At 39.0% G+C, this 18,866-nt stretch overlaps 1 protein-coding gene across 1 annotated transcript; it reads right to left on the reverse strand.

The window, feature by feature from the left end:
- Positions 1-9,636: 9,636 nt before the first annotated feature.
- LOC126493932 (olfactory receptor 52R1-like) lies at positions 9,637-10,596 on the reverse strand. Its single transcript, XM_050131074.1, has one exon. The coding sequence runs from the start codon at positions 10,594-10,596 to the stop codon at positions 9,637-9,639; it is 960 nt and encodes a 319-aa protein (XP_049987031.1).
- Positions 10,597-18,866: the final 8,270 nt, after the last annotated feature.

Raw genomic sequence — 18,866 nt, forward strand, 5'->3', positions numbered from 1 at the left:
TCTCAGTGCAAAAACGTTATTCTATATATTGTGATATTTGATGTTTTGATTAAAGAATAAGAGAAGAATAAATAGAAGAATCTCTTGAATCTGAGAATAAAGCATGACAGTGAATTCACTCATATGCCTATGTTTTGTAACTGTGTAATACCCACCCAGGTCCAAAGACATATAGTTTACAAAGAAAATACTGGAAAAAAGCATAGAATTGTGTCCTCAAGTGACAGTTTTTATCTAATAAAGGAAAAGTTATATAAAGCCCTAATACAATACTATCCTAATTCATAGCCTCTAGCCTTTCATTAATTGTTAACCATATAACTAAGATAAACTATATTATAAACATTTACTCAGTCACCTGGGCAAATTGGTTGCTAATCTCAACCGATCCTGCAGTGAGGAAACGACTTGATCAGTTTGTGTATTTTATCTTTCTCCTAAGGGAGGGATAAAGAAACAATGAGCATTTTCACTTCTTGTGGTCAGAAATGGTTATGATAAGAAAAACAGTCTTCAGTAGAGTGGGATAGCTGTCACTAGAACACAGGGAATCAGGAAATATAAGAAAATAAGAAGGAGTTTAACCATTAAGTAGCTGTGTGTTCTATCAAAGTGACATAATTATGAAAAAAAAAAACACCTTAAGGTAGTGAGGATGTATTTGGTTCATGCTCAATTGATTTCATTATTGAGGACCTAGAGTGAAGCTAAAGGAACATTTGGTTGAGAATAGCATCTTAACAAATAGTGAGTAAGAAAGAAAGAGGAAAAAACAGGAAGGGATCATTGAAGGACATTAACTCCAATGATAGAATCCCAGTGACTGACTACATCCAGTCAAGTTCTACCTCCAAAAGAGTGGTACAACTGGTCTTTCGTAATTTGTGCCTTTTGTGTTCTAATTTTTTGTAATCCAATTTTATAAGATAGGTAATTGACAGAGTCTCCTCTGTATTTTTTCAGGAGTAATTTGTAAGCCCCATCTTGGAAAAATTTTCTTTTCTTCTTCAAACATTTTTTCTAAAGTGTCTATGCTTGAATCAGATAGTAAAATGTCATCCATGTAATGGTAAATTATAGATTTAGAAAAATTTTTACATATTATTTCCGATGGCTGACTTACAAAGTATTGGCATAGGATGGGATATTGAACATTCCCTGTGGAAGGATTGTCCACTGGTATCTCCTATTAGGTTGAGAATTATTATAAGCAGGCACTGTGAAGGCAAATTTTTCTCTGTCCTTTTCTTGTAAAGGCATAGTGAAGAAATAATCTTTTAAATCAATAACTCTAAGAGGCCATCCTTTTGGTAATAAAGAAGTCAGTGGAATTCAGATTTAGAGGGCCCAAAGGTTGAATTACCTTATTGACAGCCATTCTCCATTTACCAGATTTATTTTTAACAACAAATACAGAAGAATTCCAAGGGCTGGTTGATTCTTCAATATGGTGAGCATCTAGTTGTTCTTGTACCAGCTGTTCTAAAACCTGCAGTTTTACTTCAGTTAGAGGCAACTGTTTAACCCATACTGATTTCAGTTAACCATTTTAAACGTAGGACTGTTGGTACCTCTAAAGGTTTGCTAGTTGCTTTGTGTTCTTGTACTGATGGAGGAGAGTCATCTGTTTATGTGTTACTTTCATTAGTTAATAAAGAAACTGCCTTGGCTCTTTGATAGGACAGAAAATTAGGTAGGCAGAGTAAACAGAACAGAATGCTGGGAAGAAGGGAAGTGAGGCAGTTGCCATGACTCTCCTTTCTAAGAATCCTTCCCGGTAAGCCACCACCTTGTGGTACTACACAGATTACTAAATATGGGTTAAAGCAGGATGTGAGAATTAGCCAATAAGAGGCTACAGATAATGGACCAAGCAGTGTTTAAATAAATACAATTTGTATGTTGTTATTTCAGGTATAAAGCTCATCATGCAGGAGCTGGGTGGGAATGCAGCCCACCACTCCTCATCTACATTATTTTACAGCCTGAATGGCTGGTGAACTTTGTGTATAGTAATTTATAATATTATTCCCAGAATTATGAGTTCCTGGGACTGCAAGAATGTTAACCTGGGTGTTCCATTTCTGCAGCAGGTCACAATCCCATAAATTCACTGCAATATTAGCTGCATATGGCCTCAAATTCCCTCTCTGATGTTCTAGTCCTATGCAATCAACCCATCTCATGCTTTGTTTAATTTCAGATATGGTCCTAATTCCTAGTAATTGCATATCTGCCTCTTGAAGAGGCCTATTTGGATGCCAAGATTCTGAAGTAATGATACTCACATCCGCACCTGTGTCTATTGAACCAACAATTACAGTGTAATTTATACACACTTTTAGCTTTGGTCTTTGATCATTTATAGAAGTCTGCCAGAATATACATTTCTTATTTCCTATTGGAATTTTTTATTTATCCTCCATGTTTATTCCATCATCCAGAACAGTATGGTCTTTTACAGAAGGCTCAGGATTTTTTAATTTTCCTGGTGAAACATGTCCTCCACAGCGACTGGGAATGACTGGACCACTTTTGGCTTGGGGGGCCTTTGAGAGGCCCCTCAAGGAGTTTCTTGATGATATCAAGCTTCCTTGTCTATCTTTTGTTGATCTGTATTCATTGGTCCAATGTCAACCTTTGCCACACCTTCTACATATACCCGAAGGCAGAGTCCTCCTATTCTTGCCATTCCCAGAGGAGATATTATTCCTAGGAATAATACAATCCCTCCTCAGATGTTTTATTCTACCACAACTAAAACATTTGGCATTTTGCTGTCTCTTCATTCCTGTGGAAATTGTTTCTCCTACCCAGAATTCAGTATTATAGTCCTATATCTCAATGTTCATTATATGCAGGATCCATTCATCCATAGGTGCTGATCTAACTTTTAAAGACCCAAGTATCTTTTTGCATTCTAAGTTACATTTTCAAAAGCCAGAGATTCAATAAGTGCTTGTCTAACATCTGGGTCTGTTACTCCTATTTGTACAGCTTTAGTTAATCTTTGAAAAGGTCACTAAAGGGTTCACTCTGATCCTGTTTAACCCTTGTATGTGTTTCAATTTGTTTTCCTATTTTTTAAATCTTGTCCCAAGCATTTAAGGCTGCTTTGTGGCAAGGGAAAAAATTGTTCATTGTAAAGACCTTGAACCTGTGGGTCAGCATAAGTGCCCTCACCAAGAATCTGATCTTGGGAAGTCTCAAGTCCTTTTGCTTTTCCCTGTTGTTCTAAAATTTTTGCCTCTTCCCTGAAATAACATTTAAATATCAATTGAGGCTTATCATCCAGGATTGTTGAAACTAACTGAAGCTAGTCATGTGGTCTAACCTTAGTGTTAGAAGCCCATGTCTTTAACATCTCCCTAACAAATGTAGAATGCAAGCCATAAGTTATGACAGCTTGTTTAATTTCTTTTAGATCATTTATTCCTATAGGTATCAATCTACCTTTTTTGGATCCCTTTGGGCCTTTAGAACATGATGCTTTGTCAGAGTAGATTACAGGTAGGAAGTTAAAACCCTGTGTAAGTCATCTCTGGCAGTTACTGGCAATGTTGAATCCTGTCCTTGTGCCTTCTTTCCTTGTTCATCAGCTCCAATAATTTCCTGAATCATTTCAAATCTTTTTACTATTGTATTTTGTAAAGCCTGAATCCCTGGCCTGTATATATTTCTACCAATTTCATTGAGTCACCTAACCTCTGGTTCTCATTCTGCACATGTGATTCCACAGTCTGAAGTTTTTCTTTTAAAGATAACACCTAATCCTAGAACATTACTTGAACAGCATGCAGATAGCCATCCTGGGGAGATACTCTATCTATTAACTTATCATAACTTCTTAACAAATTTTGATTATCAAATTCAGCATTATAAACTCAGATATTTTCTCAGTATCCTTAGATATGGATTCAATTTTGTCTGTCAAATTAATATTACCCTTTTCAAAAGTACTAATTTTTTTTCAGGTAACTTTTGATTTTCAATGGTATTAATTTGGTTAGCAAGCTGTTCATTATTAGTCTGTAAAGACTGCATCATTTGTAAAAGTACCTAATTCTTAGCTCTGTTATCAAATTGTTTTCTTAAGTATATAATATGAAGAAAAAAAACTGAGTTCCAATATCCAGTAAATGGATGTATCACCATATGCCTTGCAGAATACAATCCATAGTATTAGCAAAATGTTACTAAAAGTTCTAATGTAAATATAGTCTGCCATTATATAACTTTCAAGTTTATTGATTTATTAATTACCTGTTATGAGATCCAGTAAATTGTTTTAGGTATAATAATCTTTACTGTCCAGCAGGTGTTGTGGTTACAGAGTCACAACTAACAGCAAGGCAACTGGTGGCAACATGAATGGTCCTGAGCTGCTTTAGTTTGATACTGGTTAAATACTGAGAAATATGCTTTGCTTGAAAAATTAAAAGCAATTAAATCAATTCCATACATGAAGCAAGAAGTCCAGACTCATGGGCAGGGAGCACAAACCGGAAGCTGCACAAGTTGCCATGCAGCAAGGAATGCAGCAGTGAGCGAGGGGATGTTCACAAGCTTTGGGAAATTTCCAAGTCACAGCACACACACACACACACACACACACACACACACACACACAAACCCTGCTTAGTTAAAATCAAGCCAAGTGGGCAGGGTTGGGAGACATTCTGGGCTATAAACTGGTTAGGCCTTTAGTCTGTCCACCTGGTAGGTTGTAGAGTCTGAATCCTCCGCTTGGACACCAGATGAAGAAGGATGCTTAAAATAAATGTCCCTCAATCAAAGAATGGATAAAGAAAATGTGGCATTTAAACATTAGAGTACTACTTGGCAGTAAAAATCAATGACATCTTGAAATTTGCATGTAAATGGATGGAACTAGGAAAAAAACATTCTGAGTAAGGTACCCAGACCCAGAAAGATGAACATGGTATATACTCACTCACAAATGGATACTAGTTGTAAAGCAAAGGGTTTTGAGCCTATAGTTCATGATCCTAGAGAAGCTAAGTAACAAGGTGAACCCTAAGAAAAACAGGAAAAAAGATCCACCTGGAAAAGAAAAATAAACAGATTGCTTGGCAAAATTCAGATCCCTTTTAAGAATTTCTTTTCATTTTCCTGGAATTGAAGATTTCTGAAAAATTCCATCATGATGCCCTCACTCATGATTTCTTGGTGGAAACAGTGAGGGATCTCTTCATATTGTGTAAACTTAACCCAAGCTCCTCAGAACACAACCACTGTGTTAGGCTTTGCTGGATCTTTGTCTTTCTGTAACCACTTTTACTGTTTCTTTTGGAACTCCCATGATTCATGTCTTTGCAAATGCTGACACATGTCCTTCCCACTTTTATATATCTGATGAATTAAATTTCTATACCTGAAATTGCCACCATTACTTTATTTTAAATGATGTTTCTGGGTCTCAGTTATAACTTTTCACTCATTTTAACGTCCAGAGTGGCTGCATGAGTGGAATCACATGAATTGCATTTATATTGTTTTCACATCTATTTCTCCTGACTAGAAGACAAAATCTGAGCCCAGTGCATGGTGTATATTCTCCCATGTCTATGGATGCTCAATACATTATCACTGCTCAGTGTAAGAGCCTTGTCTGGTGTTTCAGGCCACTTGTGAATGAATCCTGTCCCTTAGATTTCAGGCTAATTAGAAGAATAACACACACCCCAAATTCCATTTTGTGTGTGTGCCTGCATGTGTGTGTTCAGGTGTGTGTGTGTGTGTGTGCACGCGCGCGCTTGCGTGTGTGATTGTTTAACTCTAGTCAAGTTTTCATTGCTGTAACAAGTTACCTGACATGCAACTAAAGAAAAAGAAAGTCCTGCTTTGGCAAGTGGATAGAGTTCTGGTTTCGCTCACTTGGTTGTGTTGCTTTGAGTTGATTCCTCATGGCAAGGGGGTCTGCTGGAGGCCTGTTCACCTCATGGCAGCTTGGAGGCCAAGAGAAATAATGAGCTGGGATCCCTAATGACCCCTCCAATATCAAATCCCATGACATAATGTTCTGTTGTGGATCCCATCAGCTTCCTTTGCCTTCCAGTACTGCCAAAGTCTTAAAACATGTGTCCTTCATTAGTATGCAAAATTTCTATCACAACCACACAGAGATGACTTTGAACCAAAATCAATCAGAAGAGATAGAAAAGGACACTTTGTACTCATCACAGGAACCATCCATCAAGATGAAGTCTCAATCCTGAACATCTATGCCCTAAATACAAGAGAATCCAGATATGAAAAAAATTACTAAAGTTTAAATTGTACATCAAACCCCACACACTAATAGTAGGAGATTTCAACACTCACAACAACCGACAGGTCAATCAGACAGAAATCCACCCCTGGATCAATATAACAACAATGGCAATCCTACCACAAGCAATCTATAAATTCAATGCAATGTCCATCAAAATCCCAACACAATTCTTCACAGACCTTAAAAGAACAATACTCAACTTCATATGGAAAACCAAAAAAACCCAGGATAGCAAGAACAATCCTGTATAAAAAAGTAACTTCCAGAGGCATCACCATCCCTGACATCAAGCTCTATTATGGAGATACAGTAATGAAAACATCTTGGTATTGGTATAAAAACAGACAGGTTGACAGGTGGACTCAAATCAATGGCCTGGATATTAATCCATACACCTATGAACGCCTGATTTTTGATAAAGAAGCTACAATTATACAATTAAAAAAGAAAGCATCTTTAACAAATGGTGTTGGCATAACTGGATGTCAGTATATAGAAGAATGCAAATAGATCCATACCTATCCCATGAACAAACTCAAGTCCAAATGGATTAAAGACCTCAATATAAAATTGACCATACTGAACCTGATAGAAGAGAAAGTGAGAAGTAGCCTTCAATGCATGAGCACAGGAGACCACTTCCTAAATATAATACCAGTAGCACAGACACTGAGAGCAAAAATAAATAAATGGAACCTTTTGAAACCGAGAAGCTTCTGTAAAGCAAAGGACACAGTCAATAAAACAAAAAGGCAGCCTACTGAATGGGAAAATATCTCCACCAATCCCACATCAGACAGAGGACTGATCTCCAAAATACATAAAGAACTCAAGAAATTAGACTTCAAAATACAAAATAATTCAATTGAAATATGGGGTACAGAGCTAAACATAAAATTCTCAACAGAAGAATTGCAAATGGCTAAAATAAACTTAAGGAACTCTTCAACATCCTTAACCATCATGGAAATACAAATCAAAATGACTCTGAGATACCATCTTACAGCAGTCAAAATGGCTAAGATCAAAAATACCAATGATAGCTTATGCTGAAGAGGATGTGGAGTAAGGGAAACACTCCTCCATTGATGTGGGGAGTTCAAACTTGTACAATGAGGCTGAAAATCAGTATGGTGGTTTCTCAGAAAATTTGGAATCAACCTACCTCAGCAATATCACTCATAGGCATATACCCAAAGGATGCTCAATCATACTACAAGGACATTTATTCAACTATGTTCATAGCAGCATTTTTTTTTTTGCAATAGCCAGAACCTGGAAACAACCTAGATGTCCCTCAACCAAAGAATGGATAAAGAAAATGTGGTACATTTTCACAATGGAGTACTACTCAGCGATAAAAAACAATGACATCTTGAAATTTGCATGCAAATGGATGGAACTAGAAAAAAACTATCCTGAGAGAGGTAACCCAGATCTAGAAAGATGAACATGGTATATACTCACTCATAAGTGGATACTAGCTGTAAAGCATAGGATCACAAGCCTATCGTTCACAACCCTAGAGAAGTTAAGCAACAAGGTAAACCCTAAAAATAGCATATAAAGATTCCCCCCTGGGAAGGGGAAACAGACAATATCTCCTGACAAAATTCAAAGCTTGGGGATGGAGGGAGAAGGGAGGGCAGAAGGTGAAGAGGAGGTGAGTAGGGGAGGGGAACTTGAGCAAATGCGATGGTCAACATTGAGGAAGGACAGAGATGGGGCTGGCAAGAAACCTGGCATTAGAGAAATTCTCAGAAGTTCACATGGATAACCCCAGATAAGACCCAAACAATAAAGAAGAGGGTGCCTGAACTGGCGTTGCCCTGTAGTCAGATTGGTGACTAACTTAAATGTCACCAAAGAAACTTCATCTAGCAACTGATGAAAACAGATAAAGACCCACGGCGAATCATTAAGCTGAGCTCCCAAAGTCCAGTTCAAGAGTGGAAGGAATGAGAATATGAGCAAAGAGGTCAAGACCGTGGAGGGGACACCCCCTGAAACAGTTTACCTGAGCTAATGGGATCTCACCAACTCCAACCAAACAGGGAAGGAAACAGCATAGGTCCAAACTATTCCCTCTGAATGTGGGTGACAGTTGTATGGCTGAGGCAGACTGCGGGGCCACTGGTACTGGCACCAGGATTCATCCCTACTGCTTGTTCTGGCTTTTTGGGAACACATTCTCTTTGGATGGATACCTTGCTCAGCCTAGATATAGTAGGGAGGGCCTTGGACCTTCCTCAAAGCAATGTGCCTTACCCTCTCTGAGGAGTGGATGTGGGCTGAGGTCAGGAGAAGGTGAAGGGAATGGGAGGAGGGGAGAGACTGACTTGGGTTGGTATGTAAAATGAAAAAAGTTGTGGTTTTTTTTGAAAAAATAAAATAAAATGAAAAATATTTTTGCAAAAAAGAAAACTAAAAGGCTGTAAGCCTTTTTAACAACAGTAGGTATTAGCATTTAGGTGTCTTTATTAAGTAAATTCATAAAGATGTGTATTTATTTTACAATTAGCATAGAGAAATATGGAAATTAAATTTATTTTCTCTAAAACTTAATAGCACATTGGTAATTTTTTTTTACATCCTATTACACATAAAAAAACACCTATTATTCAATCGCATTTCTTCCTTTGGTTTCATTTATTTTTCTCTCCCACCTACCCTCTTCCCCTCATTTTCTTCTCTCCTCCCCTCCCAGTCTGCCTTTCTTCCACTTCCATCTTCTTTTCCCTCCTTCTTCCTGCCTCCTTCCCTTCTTCTTCCTCTTCTCTCTTCTTTTGTTTTATTTCATTGAGATAAGGTTTTTCTATATATGCCAAACTGACCTCAAACCCAAATGTCCCTGCCTCAGGTTTCCTAATGCTGTGATTATTGGCATGTATCCCCATACTCAGTTCTTACAAAAGAAGTTGTATGTTTCCCTTTTTTTTATATCTGGATTTAGGCAGGACTTTGAACATACATCGATTTCTAAAATAATATTTTTAAATAAAGAGATTTCCAGATGGAATAGAAAACTATATATTTTTAATTGATGACATCTATAGATTCCCCTCCCGCCTTAAGAGAGGGCAGGAAACCCTGCCCTGTGGGAAGTTGACAAGTTAACTTTTTCAAGAGGAATATACTGCCACTAAGTCTATATTACACATCACATCTCTCAGATCACTTGCTGTAGGGACCATGCAATTCATTCTTCCTTGTTCTGGAAGGTTTTCAGCCTGTAGACTAGCTGTTATTATAGGGATGACTTTGCAATGGTAGGTAAGAGTCTGGAACTGTTCCTCCTCTCTGTGGGTACAAACTGAAGCACGGATGCTGTGATCCCTGATTCAAGGGCCTTTTCTACAACATCCTTGGATAACTCTGTCCCTGATCTGTTTGGTTCTGACTCCATAGATGATGGGGTTGAGCATGGGAGGAACCAGCAGGTAGACATTAGCAAACATGATGTGCACAACTCGAGGCACATGGTGGCCAAAGCGGTGAGTGAGGAAGGTGAAAAGGGCTGGAATATAAAAAGAAAAGATAACACAAAAATGAGAAGCACATGTACCAAAAGCTTTGAGACGGGCTTCACCTGAGGGCAACCTCAGCACAGCTCTCAGAATCATCACATAAGATACACTGATGACAATTAAATCAAAGCAAACCACAGAGAAAGCCACAAAGAGCCCATATCCACGATTGATTTTGGTATCAGCACACACCAACTTGAGCACAGCCATGTGCTCACAGTAGGACTGGGGAATGACCTTGCTGGGACAGAAGGGCATCCTGGAGATCATGAAGCAGAAGGGGCTCACCCACAACAGCCCTCTGACCATCACAGCTGTCCCCAGTTTGACGACTACAGATGTGGTCAGGATGCTGGAATGTCGGAGTGGGAAGCAGATGGCCACGTAGCGGTCCAAGGCCATAGCCATGAGCACCCCAGACTCCACAGAAGAAAAGGCATGTATGAAGAACACCTGAATGAGGCAGGCATGGTATTCAATCTTATGATCATGAAACCAGAGTATGGCAAGCATTTTAGGTTGTGTGGAGGAGGATAGGACCCGGTCAGTGGTAGCCAGCATGGCCAGGAAGAGATACATGGGCTCATGCAGTGTGTGGTCAATCCGGATTATGTGTAGAATGGTGACATTCCCAGTCACTGCCAAAATATACATGACACAGAATGGAAAGGCAACCCAAAATTGATAATTCTCCAGCCCTGGGATTCCAAGCAAGATGAAGAACGTAGAATGAGAAGAGCTGTTCCTGGAATCCTGCACAAGAGAATGGGTCATCTTTCCTCTGTAGTAAAGTTCATCTGCTTTCTGAGGAAAATAACATCCAAGAATGATTATTTGCACTTGTGTAAAACTACAGTTTATTTCACAGCAGATTGTAGTAAAATCATCTTTTACAACAGAATAATATTTTGGAACATAAAATGATGCTACTTAATATTTTATTAGTGCTTGTAATAGTCAAAATATTACAACGTGGTAGGATCATGGGAAATTGTTTTCTAAAGAAAAGGTATGTTCTTGGAAGTAGAATCTGTGAAGGGCAAATTACTATGACAAATTAACCATAATAACCATTGCCATTTTCTAGTTAACAAACGACTTGGTCAACATTTCACACAGTTCCATTTCTCTTCATGTTGGGTCATTTCAACATCATTAGCTCAAGGCAGGAAGGGAACATAGATTAAAGGACCATAGTAATTTATTCTTGTATTATCTTTGGTTATTTAGGACAGTAATCATCTTGGTTTTAGCCTGAAGAAAAAGATGGACCATCTGTGTGTTTGCAATTATATGTATTATCTTCAATTAAAATCATAGAATGTGAATATGTTATGTGTTATGATTTATTTGCTCTTTAAATCAGTGTCTTTTTCTGTTACAGTGTAAAAGTAGGCATGGGCCATGTGTTAGTGCATGTCTGTAGCTATATTCCAACCTAGATTTGCTTATACAAACTGCAACCTGGGTTTGATTTGCTGACTGTAGTTTATTCAGGAATATCCTGGATGGTAAATAATTCATGAAAATGGCTTTGAACCTGTCACCCAGTTTAGCTCCTCTATTCTTAGTAACTCTTGATGACGAGAAAGTTGGGTACAAGTATGGTGAGGGAAGTATCTGATAAAGGCCATTATTCAGATCTAATAGACCCTTTGGCTGATTCCCATTAAAAATATTCCCAACTAGAACTTTTCTTAACCAGAATCCCTCGACCCTTGTTTGAGCTATGTTTATTAGTGTTGTGGCTGTTTATCATACTAGAAGTTATAGAGGACTTTTTGAGTGCCAATTTCTATATGTTCTGGCTTAATAAATGTTGCTTGTTTTTTGAGGTCTGAGCTCTCTAAGAAACGCAACTTGTCACAAAAAAAACCCTGTAAGACATAGGTGACATGTGATTTGGTTCTTATCCAACATGTCTTCTCTTAATCTTTGCTGCCTTGTGCTTTGCTTTGAGAACCTCAATTCTCACCACTTTCTTAATGGAAACCTGATGAGAAGAGTATCTTTATAGGCTACCTTAACAAATACTTGCAAACTAACAAATATTTTATAGACTTCGAGGATCCTGAATGGGGTTCTTCAAGATTTCAATCAGGTCTCATATCTTTCTTTACACCCTTCATTTATAATGATCTGACATTGAGGGTGCTCAGACTTTATCAGTCTCTTTTATACCAGAAAGCTAACCAAGTTTCCTAGCTAATAATCATGAGATATACCAAAACAAATATTCCTTTGAAATCTCCAGTGACAATTCAGATACTCACATTATCTGGAACTGAGGGTCTCTGCTTTGCTTCCTTTTACCAGATTCAGTCTACTCAAGTAGTACCATATTTTCTGTTTAAACAGGAGCGTACATATTTACCTGCCCCTAGCCACAGTACGTCACTCTCATTTGGTGGGAATGGTCATCAGGATTAAGAGTGATTTGAGCAAGCATACTTAGATCATCTTCATTGTCATCTCCAGGGGCTGGACTACATAGATCTGTCAATGATCACATACAAAATTGATGTCAGAATACATGACTCCTGGACCAGGGCTTTTAGAAACATACAATACTGTCTTTGTCGGTAATGAGTAGTTGAGAATCCTACTCCAGATGGGTCAGGAAAATTGTTAACCTGTTATGACTACTGTTGATAAGCAGGGTGCTTAGACAATATACTGAATTAGAGAATTTGAATTTAAGATTGTTGCTACTTCCCTGGACTAGGTTGGGCTTTTAGTGTCTTTGGCAATGTATTGCTTTCTCTTAGATCTTTCCTTCCTCCCTCCCTACCTCCCTTACTTGTTTCCTCTCTCTACCCTCTTCTCCACAGGGTCTAAATATATAGTAAGTAGCCTAGTTGCCTCATAATCCAGAATACTAGGATTTTCTGATTGTACAGCCATTGATTTGAGATAGCATTCTTATTGGCTTTTTCTATTATTCTTGGTAGGGGACTCACTTATTTTATAGGTTGGAAGTTGGACACCCCTATGTTGCATGGCTAAATCCAGTTTTCCTCTTCTGCTCTCTCTAAATTGTTTTTTCTCAGACCCAGAACACTCACGTCAAGAGACAGGTCTCAGTCTTTCATAATCTAATCTCTTTGGGCTGACTTTATGCTCTCAGTGTTCATTTTTTTGAGAAGCAACAGAATAACAAAAATCACCCAAGATCTACACTTGAAATGGGAGATGTGGCCTCATCCTCTGTCTGTTTTCTCCATGGACTTTTCCTTAATGTTCCATGGAATCTATTGTCCTGACATTTGGAAATCTTCCCTTATTTCTATTTCATTCTTAGTAACTGAGCACATGAAGATTTATGAATACAAGCTATGTTTAATGGACAGGAAGTTTGTTGATCCTTGGTTATTTTTGCTGCATGTGAAATGATTTCATTATGAAGAGAACAGTTTATCATCTGCTTTGTTTGAAAGATGTGGTTGAGCATTTCTTAGAAAAGTGGAAAAGGACATATAATTTTCCTCTTTCTCAATATCCATTGTTCCTCTACTCCTCTATAATATATATCTTTCTATTTTTATCAGAAACAAGTATTACTTGCATACTATATAATACTACACAATATATTCTGAAATAAAGTTATATGCTTGTAAAACATTAGTGAAAGGGTGGTGAAAATTTGATTCTGACTGTGGAATATCTGAACCTAAGTGTAGAACATGGGAGGTTCAGAATCTGTCTGCTGTTGGAGAGCTTCTGTCTGGAGGGCATCTTCCTACCTTTCTAGGTCTGATACAGTGGAAGCCATGATTCTTCTTCCCATCTCAAAGGGTGGCTCGGTGGACTTGGATCTCTAGATGAGGTGTTCCCATCAACTCAGAAGTTTAAATATGGTACATGACTTTGCCTTCTAGATTCTTGAAGAATCCACATCTCCCACTGAGTTTTGAGAAGGTGAAAGGAAGAACTCTCACTGAGATCTGGTTTCTCTTTGAACAAGCTGACTATAACTAAAGAAGTTCTGACAAGCACCCGGGATTCAGTCTTGGGTAGAGACCTCAGGTCGGGGTCTATTTAAAGAACTGTGCGTTCTGTCTGTTCTCCCAAGCACTAGTTCTTTCTTTCTTTCTAAATTCACTGTCTCATATTCACAGTAACTACAATGACTCCCCCTGAGACTAGAAGCTAAAGCTGGAAGCATTAACCCCTAACTTTCCTCTCTTGTCTGTGTACAGAAATACAAAGACATGATTAAATGAATGTACAAGAAGCTGTGTTGTTGGGATTACATAAATTAGCTTATAGTTCATAGTTACATTTTCTTTTAAAGTATTTATAGCTCACATTTTAGACATAATCTGTGCAACATGGCAGCTCACTTATCCTTCACATATGTTTATGCATGACTATGAGAGGTAGCCAATAAACATGAAAGGCATTGGCATGGATATGTGCATATATGTATATATGTGAAATGAATGAAATTTATGCCCTGGCAATGCTGAAGCATGCATGGGCAGCCTGTATATGGCAGTTCATGCACATATGTGAAAGTGTTGATAATTATTTAAGTATATATAATTAATGTAGTTCTCTCATTCAATGACTTCATGGTTACTGAATGCACAGGGTTTATGTAAGTAAATGCCTAATTACATTTCTAATAGTGTGAAATAATATGTCATGATGAATACTTAAAATGGATCTAAGTTTATGGTATTATTTTAAAGTAAGACTAAAATGATTATGGTGGTTAGATAAGACTCTAGTAGAGAATGATAAATTCCTAGTCCAAGATGACTGAAGTCCTTATCTAAACACAAAACTACACACACACACACACATACACATGTTTTGTGAACAAAAAGGCAGAGATCAAGCTGTTGCCCTATAAATACAGGTTTCCATCAAACTATCATAACACTAGAAGAGAAGAACATAAGAGATTCTCCCACAAAACCAAGAAAAATGAAGCACATCTACTAACATATTGATAATGGACTGGAGGCCTTTGGGTCTATGACAAAAGGATTTCTTTGATTAGGTCACTAAGCTTTTAAGTCTTTATCAGAGATAGCCTAGAATAATGATTGTGTCAATACCTTTATATAGATCTTTAAACATTAAAGAAATTTCATTGACATAATTTTTTTATTGATTCTTTGGGAATTTCACAACATGCACATCAATTCTGCACATTTTCCAGTCCCTCCATATCTGCCCTTCATCCTGGCATCACCCCCCCACAAAAAAAAAAGAAAATTAAAATTAAAACCGAACTAACCAAACAAACCAACAAAACCCTCAAAACACTTTACTCCTTTCTTTCCTGCCTCTCCAGCAGCTCTTCATTCACTGTAATGGCATTGGGGGCTGCAATCTGCCATACAATACACCCCTTGCCTATCAGTTTTACTTGCAAATGTTCATTGCAATGAATCATTGGTCTGATTCAAGGTCTCTGGTTTCTGGTACATCATCATCACTGGACCATCACTTAAACTGCTCTTAGCTATTCCATGGCTGCCCTGAGACAGGGGCAGAGCTCCTGTGGAGCAGAACCAGTCCCTTCACAGGTTCCAGTAGGTCATAGATAGGGTATCTATTAGGGTGGGTCAACCCAAGGCCTTAGATGTGGGCCTGGGTATCAGTTGAATTGGTCAGACCTGTGTGCTGGGGCTGCCCCCTCAGGTGCTGAGCAGTCAGCTCTTGTATGCCCATGCCCATGAGAGGGGCAGTGCCATCTCATAGAACACAGGGGTTCAGCTCTGCCATGAGAGTTGGGGTCAGCTCTCTTGCTTCAGTGAACAGTGAAGGCAGGACCACTTTTCCAGGGCCAACAAAGGGCAGGCCTGACTCAGTCTGGCCCCTGGTATTTCACGATTCGTGGTTCTTAAGACCCTCTGTGGTAACATGAGACATGGACGTCAACACAGACCCCTAGCTGCTGCAGGGCCACGGACACAGACATGGCTCTCGGCCCCACTTCAGGCTCAGACGTCATCATGGCCGCAGGGTGCCAATGCAAGTCACCCAGATTGGCATGGCCCCAGCAGCAGCAGGGTCCTTGGACACTGACATGACTACAGGTGGCGGCCCAGAATGGGACATCCACATATTTTTTGGTGACAATATGGGCCATTAATGTTAAACATAGACCTTGGTTGCTGTGTGGACTCAGACATGGCCTTCAACGACAGCCTGAGACTAGAGATCACCATGGCCCCGGGTAGCAGCACAGGCCATCCAGATCAACGTGGCACATCTGCAGCATGGTTCTTGGACACCAACACGGCCTGGGGAGGCAGGCCGGACCCTGGGCATCCCCATGGCCTTTGGTGGTAACATGAACCCAAAACATTAACTCAGACCCTGGACCCAGGCATGGCTCTTAGCTGCAGTTCTGTCCTGGATATCACCATGGCTCTGGGCTGGGTGAAGGTCACTCAGATCGGTAAGGCCCCAGTGCTGGCACAGCCCTCCTTCTCCTGCATGGCCACAGGTAGCAACCCAGACGCTGTGTGGGCATCCTTGTGGCCTTTGAAGGCAACATGGGTCACGGAAGTCAATACAGACCCGGGCTGCGGTGGGACCAAGGACCCAGATAGGCCCTTAGTAGCAGCATGGGCCCATACTTTACCATGTCCCTGGGTGGCAGGCTGTCCACCCATATTAGCCTGTGCCTCACCGCCTTGGATTCATGCATTCTACCTCTTTCCACAGCACATGAACCATTTGCCTTTCTCTCCATTGCTCCACTACACACTTGCTCATCAGAAGGACACTCTCCTACCTGGGCCTACATGTCGCTGGGTGGACCCAGACTGGCCTATGAGTGGTTCCATCCACCTGATTTATTTTGATGAAGCTTAGCATACAAATAATAGTATGAACTCATAGCATTGTTTATTAATTCCCTTACATTATAACATGAATTTTAGTCGTTTTAATGTCTATTCTCCTACCCCTTTCTCCCTCTTACACTGGGGGACTTCATGCATCTCTTCCTACTTTCATATATCTTGGTTGGTGGCCCCACTGGAATTAATAAGTCCTTCCTGAGTGCAGGTGAGAGGTAGCAGTGGAGCAAGAGCACTTTATTTGTGGTACACCACTGGAGAAAATGGCACTCATCCCCCAACAAACAGTAATTTTCAATAACTCTTGGGAGGGGTGTGGTCTCATGAGTTTCTTCACCAACCATGAAACATCTAAACTGATAGAATTTTAGGTGTTGCTTTTTATTTTCTCTTATATTTGAGTTTATAATAGAATTAATTTTTCTTTCCTTTCCCCCTACAAACATCCCATACACCCCTGCTGCTCTCATTCACCATCTCTCTTTCAAGTTCATGGACTGCTTTTTCTTTCTCTTTTCTTTTTTTCAAGACAGGGTTTCTCTGTGTAGCTTTGGAGCCTGTCCTGGAACTAGCTCTAGTAGACCAGGCTGGTCTCGAACTCACAGAGATCCACCTGTCCCTGCCTCTTGAGTACTGGGATTAACGGCGTGCACTACCACTACCCGGCCTTGTGCTACCATTGCCCGGCCTGGACTTTTTTTTTTCTCTTAATAATGCTACTGTATGAACAAGTATATCTGTATATACATATACATTCCTAGATAAAATGTGATCAGTCAGTATAATGTTATATGTATGTTTTCAAGGTTGATGTTTGGTATTGGATAGCCAGTTGCTGTTCTTTTCCCTGGGGAAAACTACTTTTCCATCTCTCAGTGTTGCTTGTTTGCCTACAGTTCTTTGTTAGGGATGAGATCGCATAGGCTTCTCCCTGTCCACTTTGGCTGTCTACTGTTGTTCCTCTTCAGCTCATGTTTAGGCAGTCATGATGGTAAGACTTTATGGGTGTAGCTTCTCACATTACCAGGAGACAGTCTCACAGCTAACTCTGATCCTCTGGCTCCCTTCTTTCTCCTCTTCTGCACTGCTTCCTGAGACTTAAGTATGAGAGTTAATTTTTTCTTTGTATATGTATCCATTAGCACTGGGTCCTCAACTATTAATCTTATTGGTGAAGTATAATTTTAATGAGATTTTTTTCTAGACAAAAATTATCACATAATTTCTCAAGTGTCCCATATATTTTATGATTGATCTTATATTTGTGGTAGTAGGTGATTTTATTTTTTAAAAATGATAAAGTGAAAATTTCCTCAGTGTGAAATTAATTGATTATAAATAGAGGAGACAATGTAGTTAACAGATACTGCAATAGTGTTAGAAATGCTGAAAACATGTATTAAAGAATGTACCACAACTTTTATCTAAACATTAAAAATTTATATGAGACAAAAAATAAACATAAAAACATAGAACTAAAGTTGAAACTATTGCTCAAAGCAATAATGGTGTGCATATGTTTTTGGACCCTGTAGAAAGATATGAATTCCCCTTTCTAAAGATTTATTTTCTCATAATATACTTCTGGCTGCAATTTCTCCTCCCTCTATTTATCTCAGTTCTTCTACCACCTCCTCTCTCCCCCAGACACACTCCTCTTCCATTTTCCTTCAGAAAAGAGCAGGATTTTCTGGGATGTCAGCCTACCATGGCATAACTGTGGGCAGACTTTCTCTGTGTCCTGACAGTTGTTCCCAAATAACCACAAAGAGGCTTATTATTAGTTACAAATTCTTGCTCAATAGCTCAGACTTATTACTAAATAGCTCTTATAATTCAAATTAAACCAATTTTTATCTAAGTTCTACCAGGCATCTCATGGCTTATTCCCTCATTTTGTACACATCCTGCTTCCTCTGTGTCTGGTTTGAGGTCCTTCAGACTCTATTCTTCTTCCCAACATTCTTTCTGCCATGAAAATCCTGCCTAGCTCTCAGTCAATCAGCTTTTTATTAACAATGAGAACAACACATTTTCACAGTGTGTGGAAGGATTATTCCACAGCAGAAATGAATAGAAACCGATTTTTGTCAATTTAAAGGAAGTTTTTTTTAAAACTTCCTTTTAAGTTTTGTGTATAGTAAAATTATACACAAAAAAACAGTTATCAAGTACAGTTGCAATATCTAGTCCATTTGTGTTTGACAAAATTTGAGAAAA

The sequence above is a fragment of the Alexandromys fortis genome, unplaced genomic scaffold (assembly GCF_014885135.2).
Source record: "Alexandromys fortis isolate MF-2015 unplaced genomic scaffold, M_Fortis_MF-2015_v1.1 scaffold_360, whole genome shotgun sequence".
Taxonomy (NCBI): domain Eukaryota; kingdom Metazoa; phylum Chordata; class Mammalia; order Rodentia; family Cricetidae; genus Alexandromys; species Alexandromys fortis.

Coding starts and splice junctions, on each gene's coding strand:
- LOC126493932 (XM_050131074.1), bottom strand. CDS start 10,596: ATGACCCATTCTCTTGTGCAGGATTCCAGGAACAGCTCTTCTCATTCT.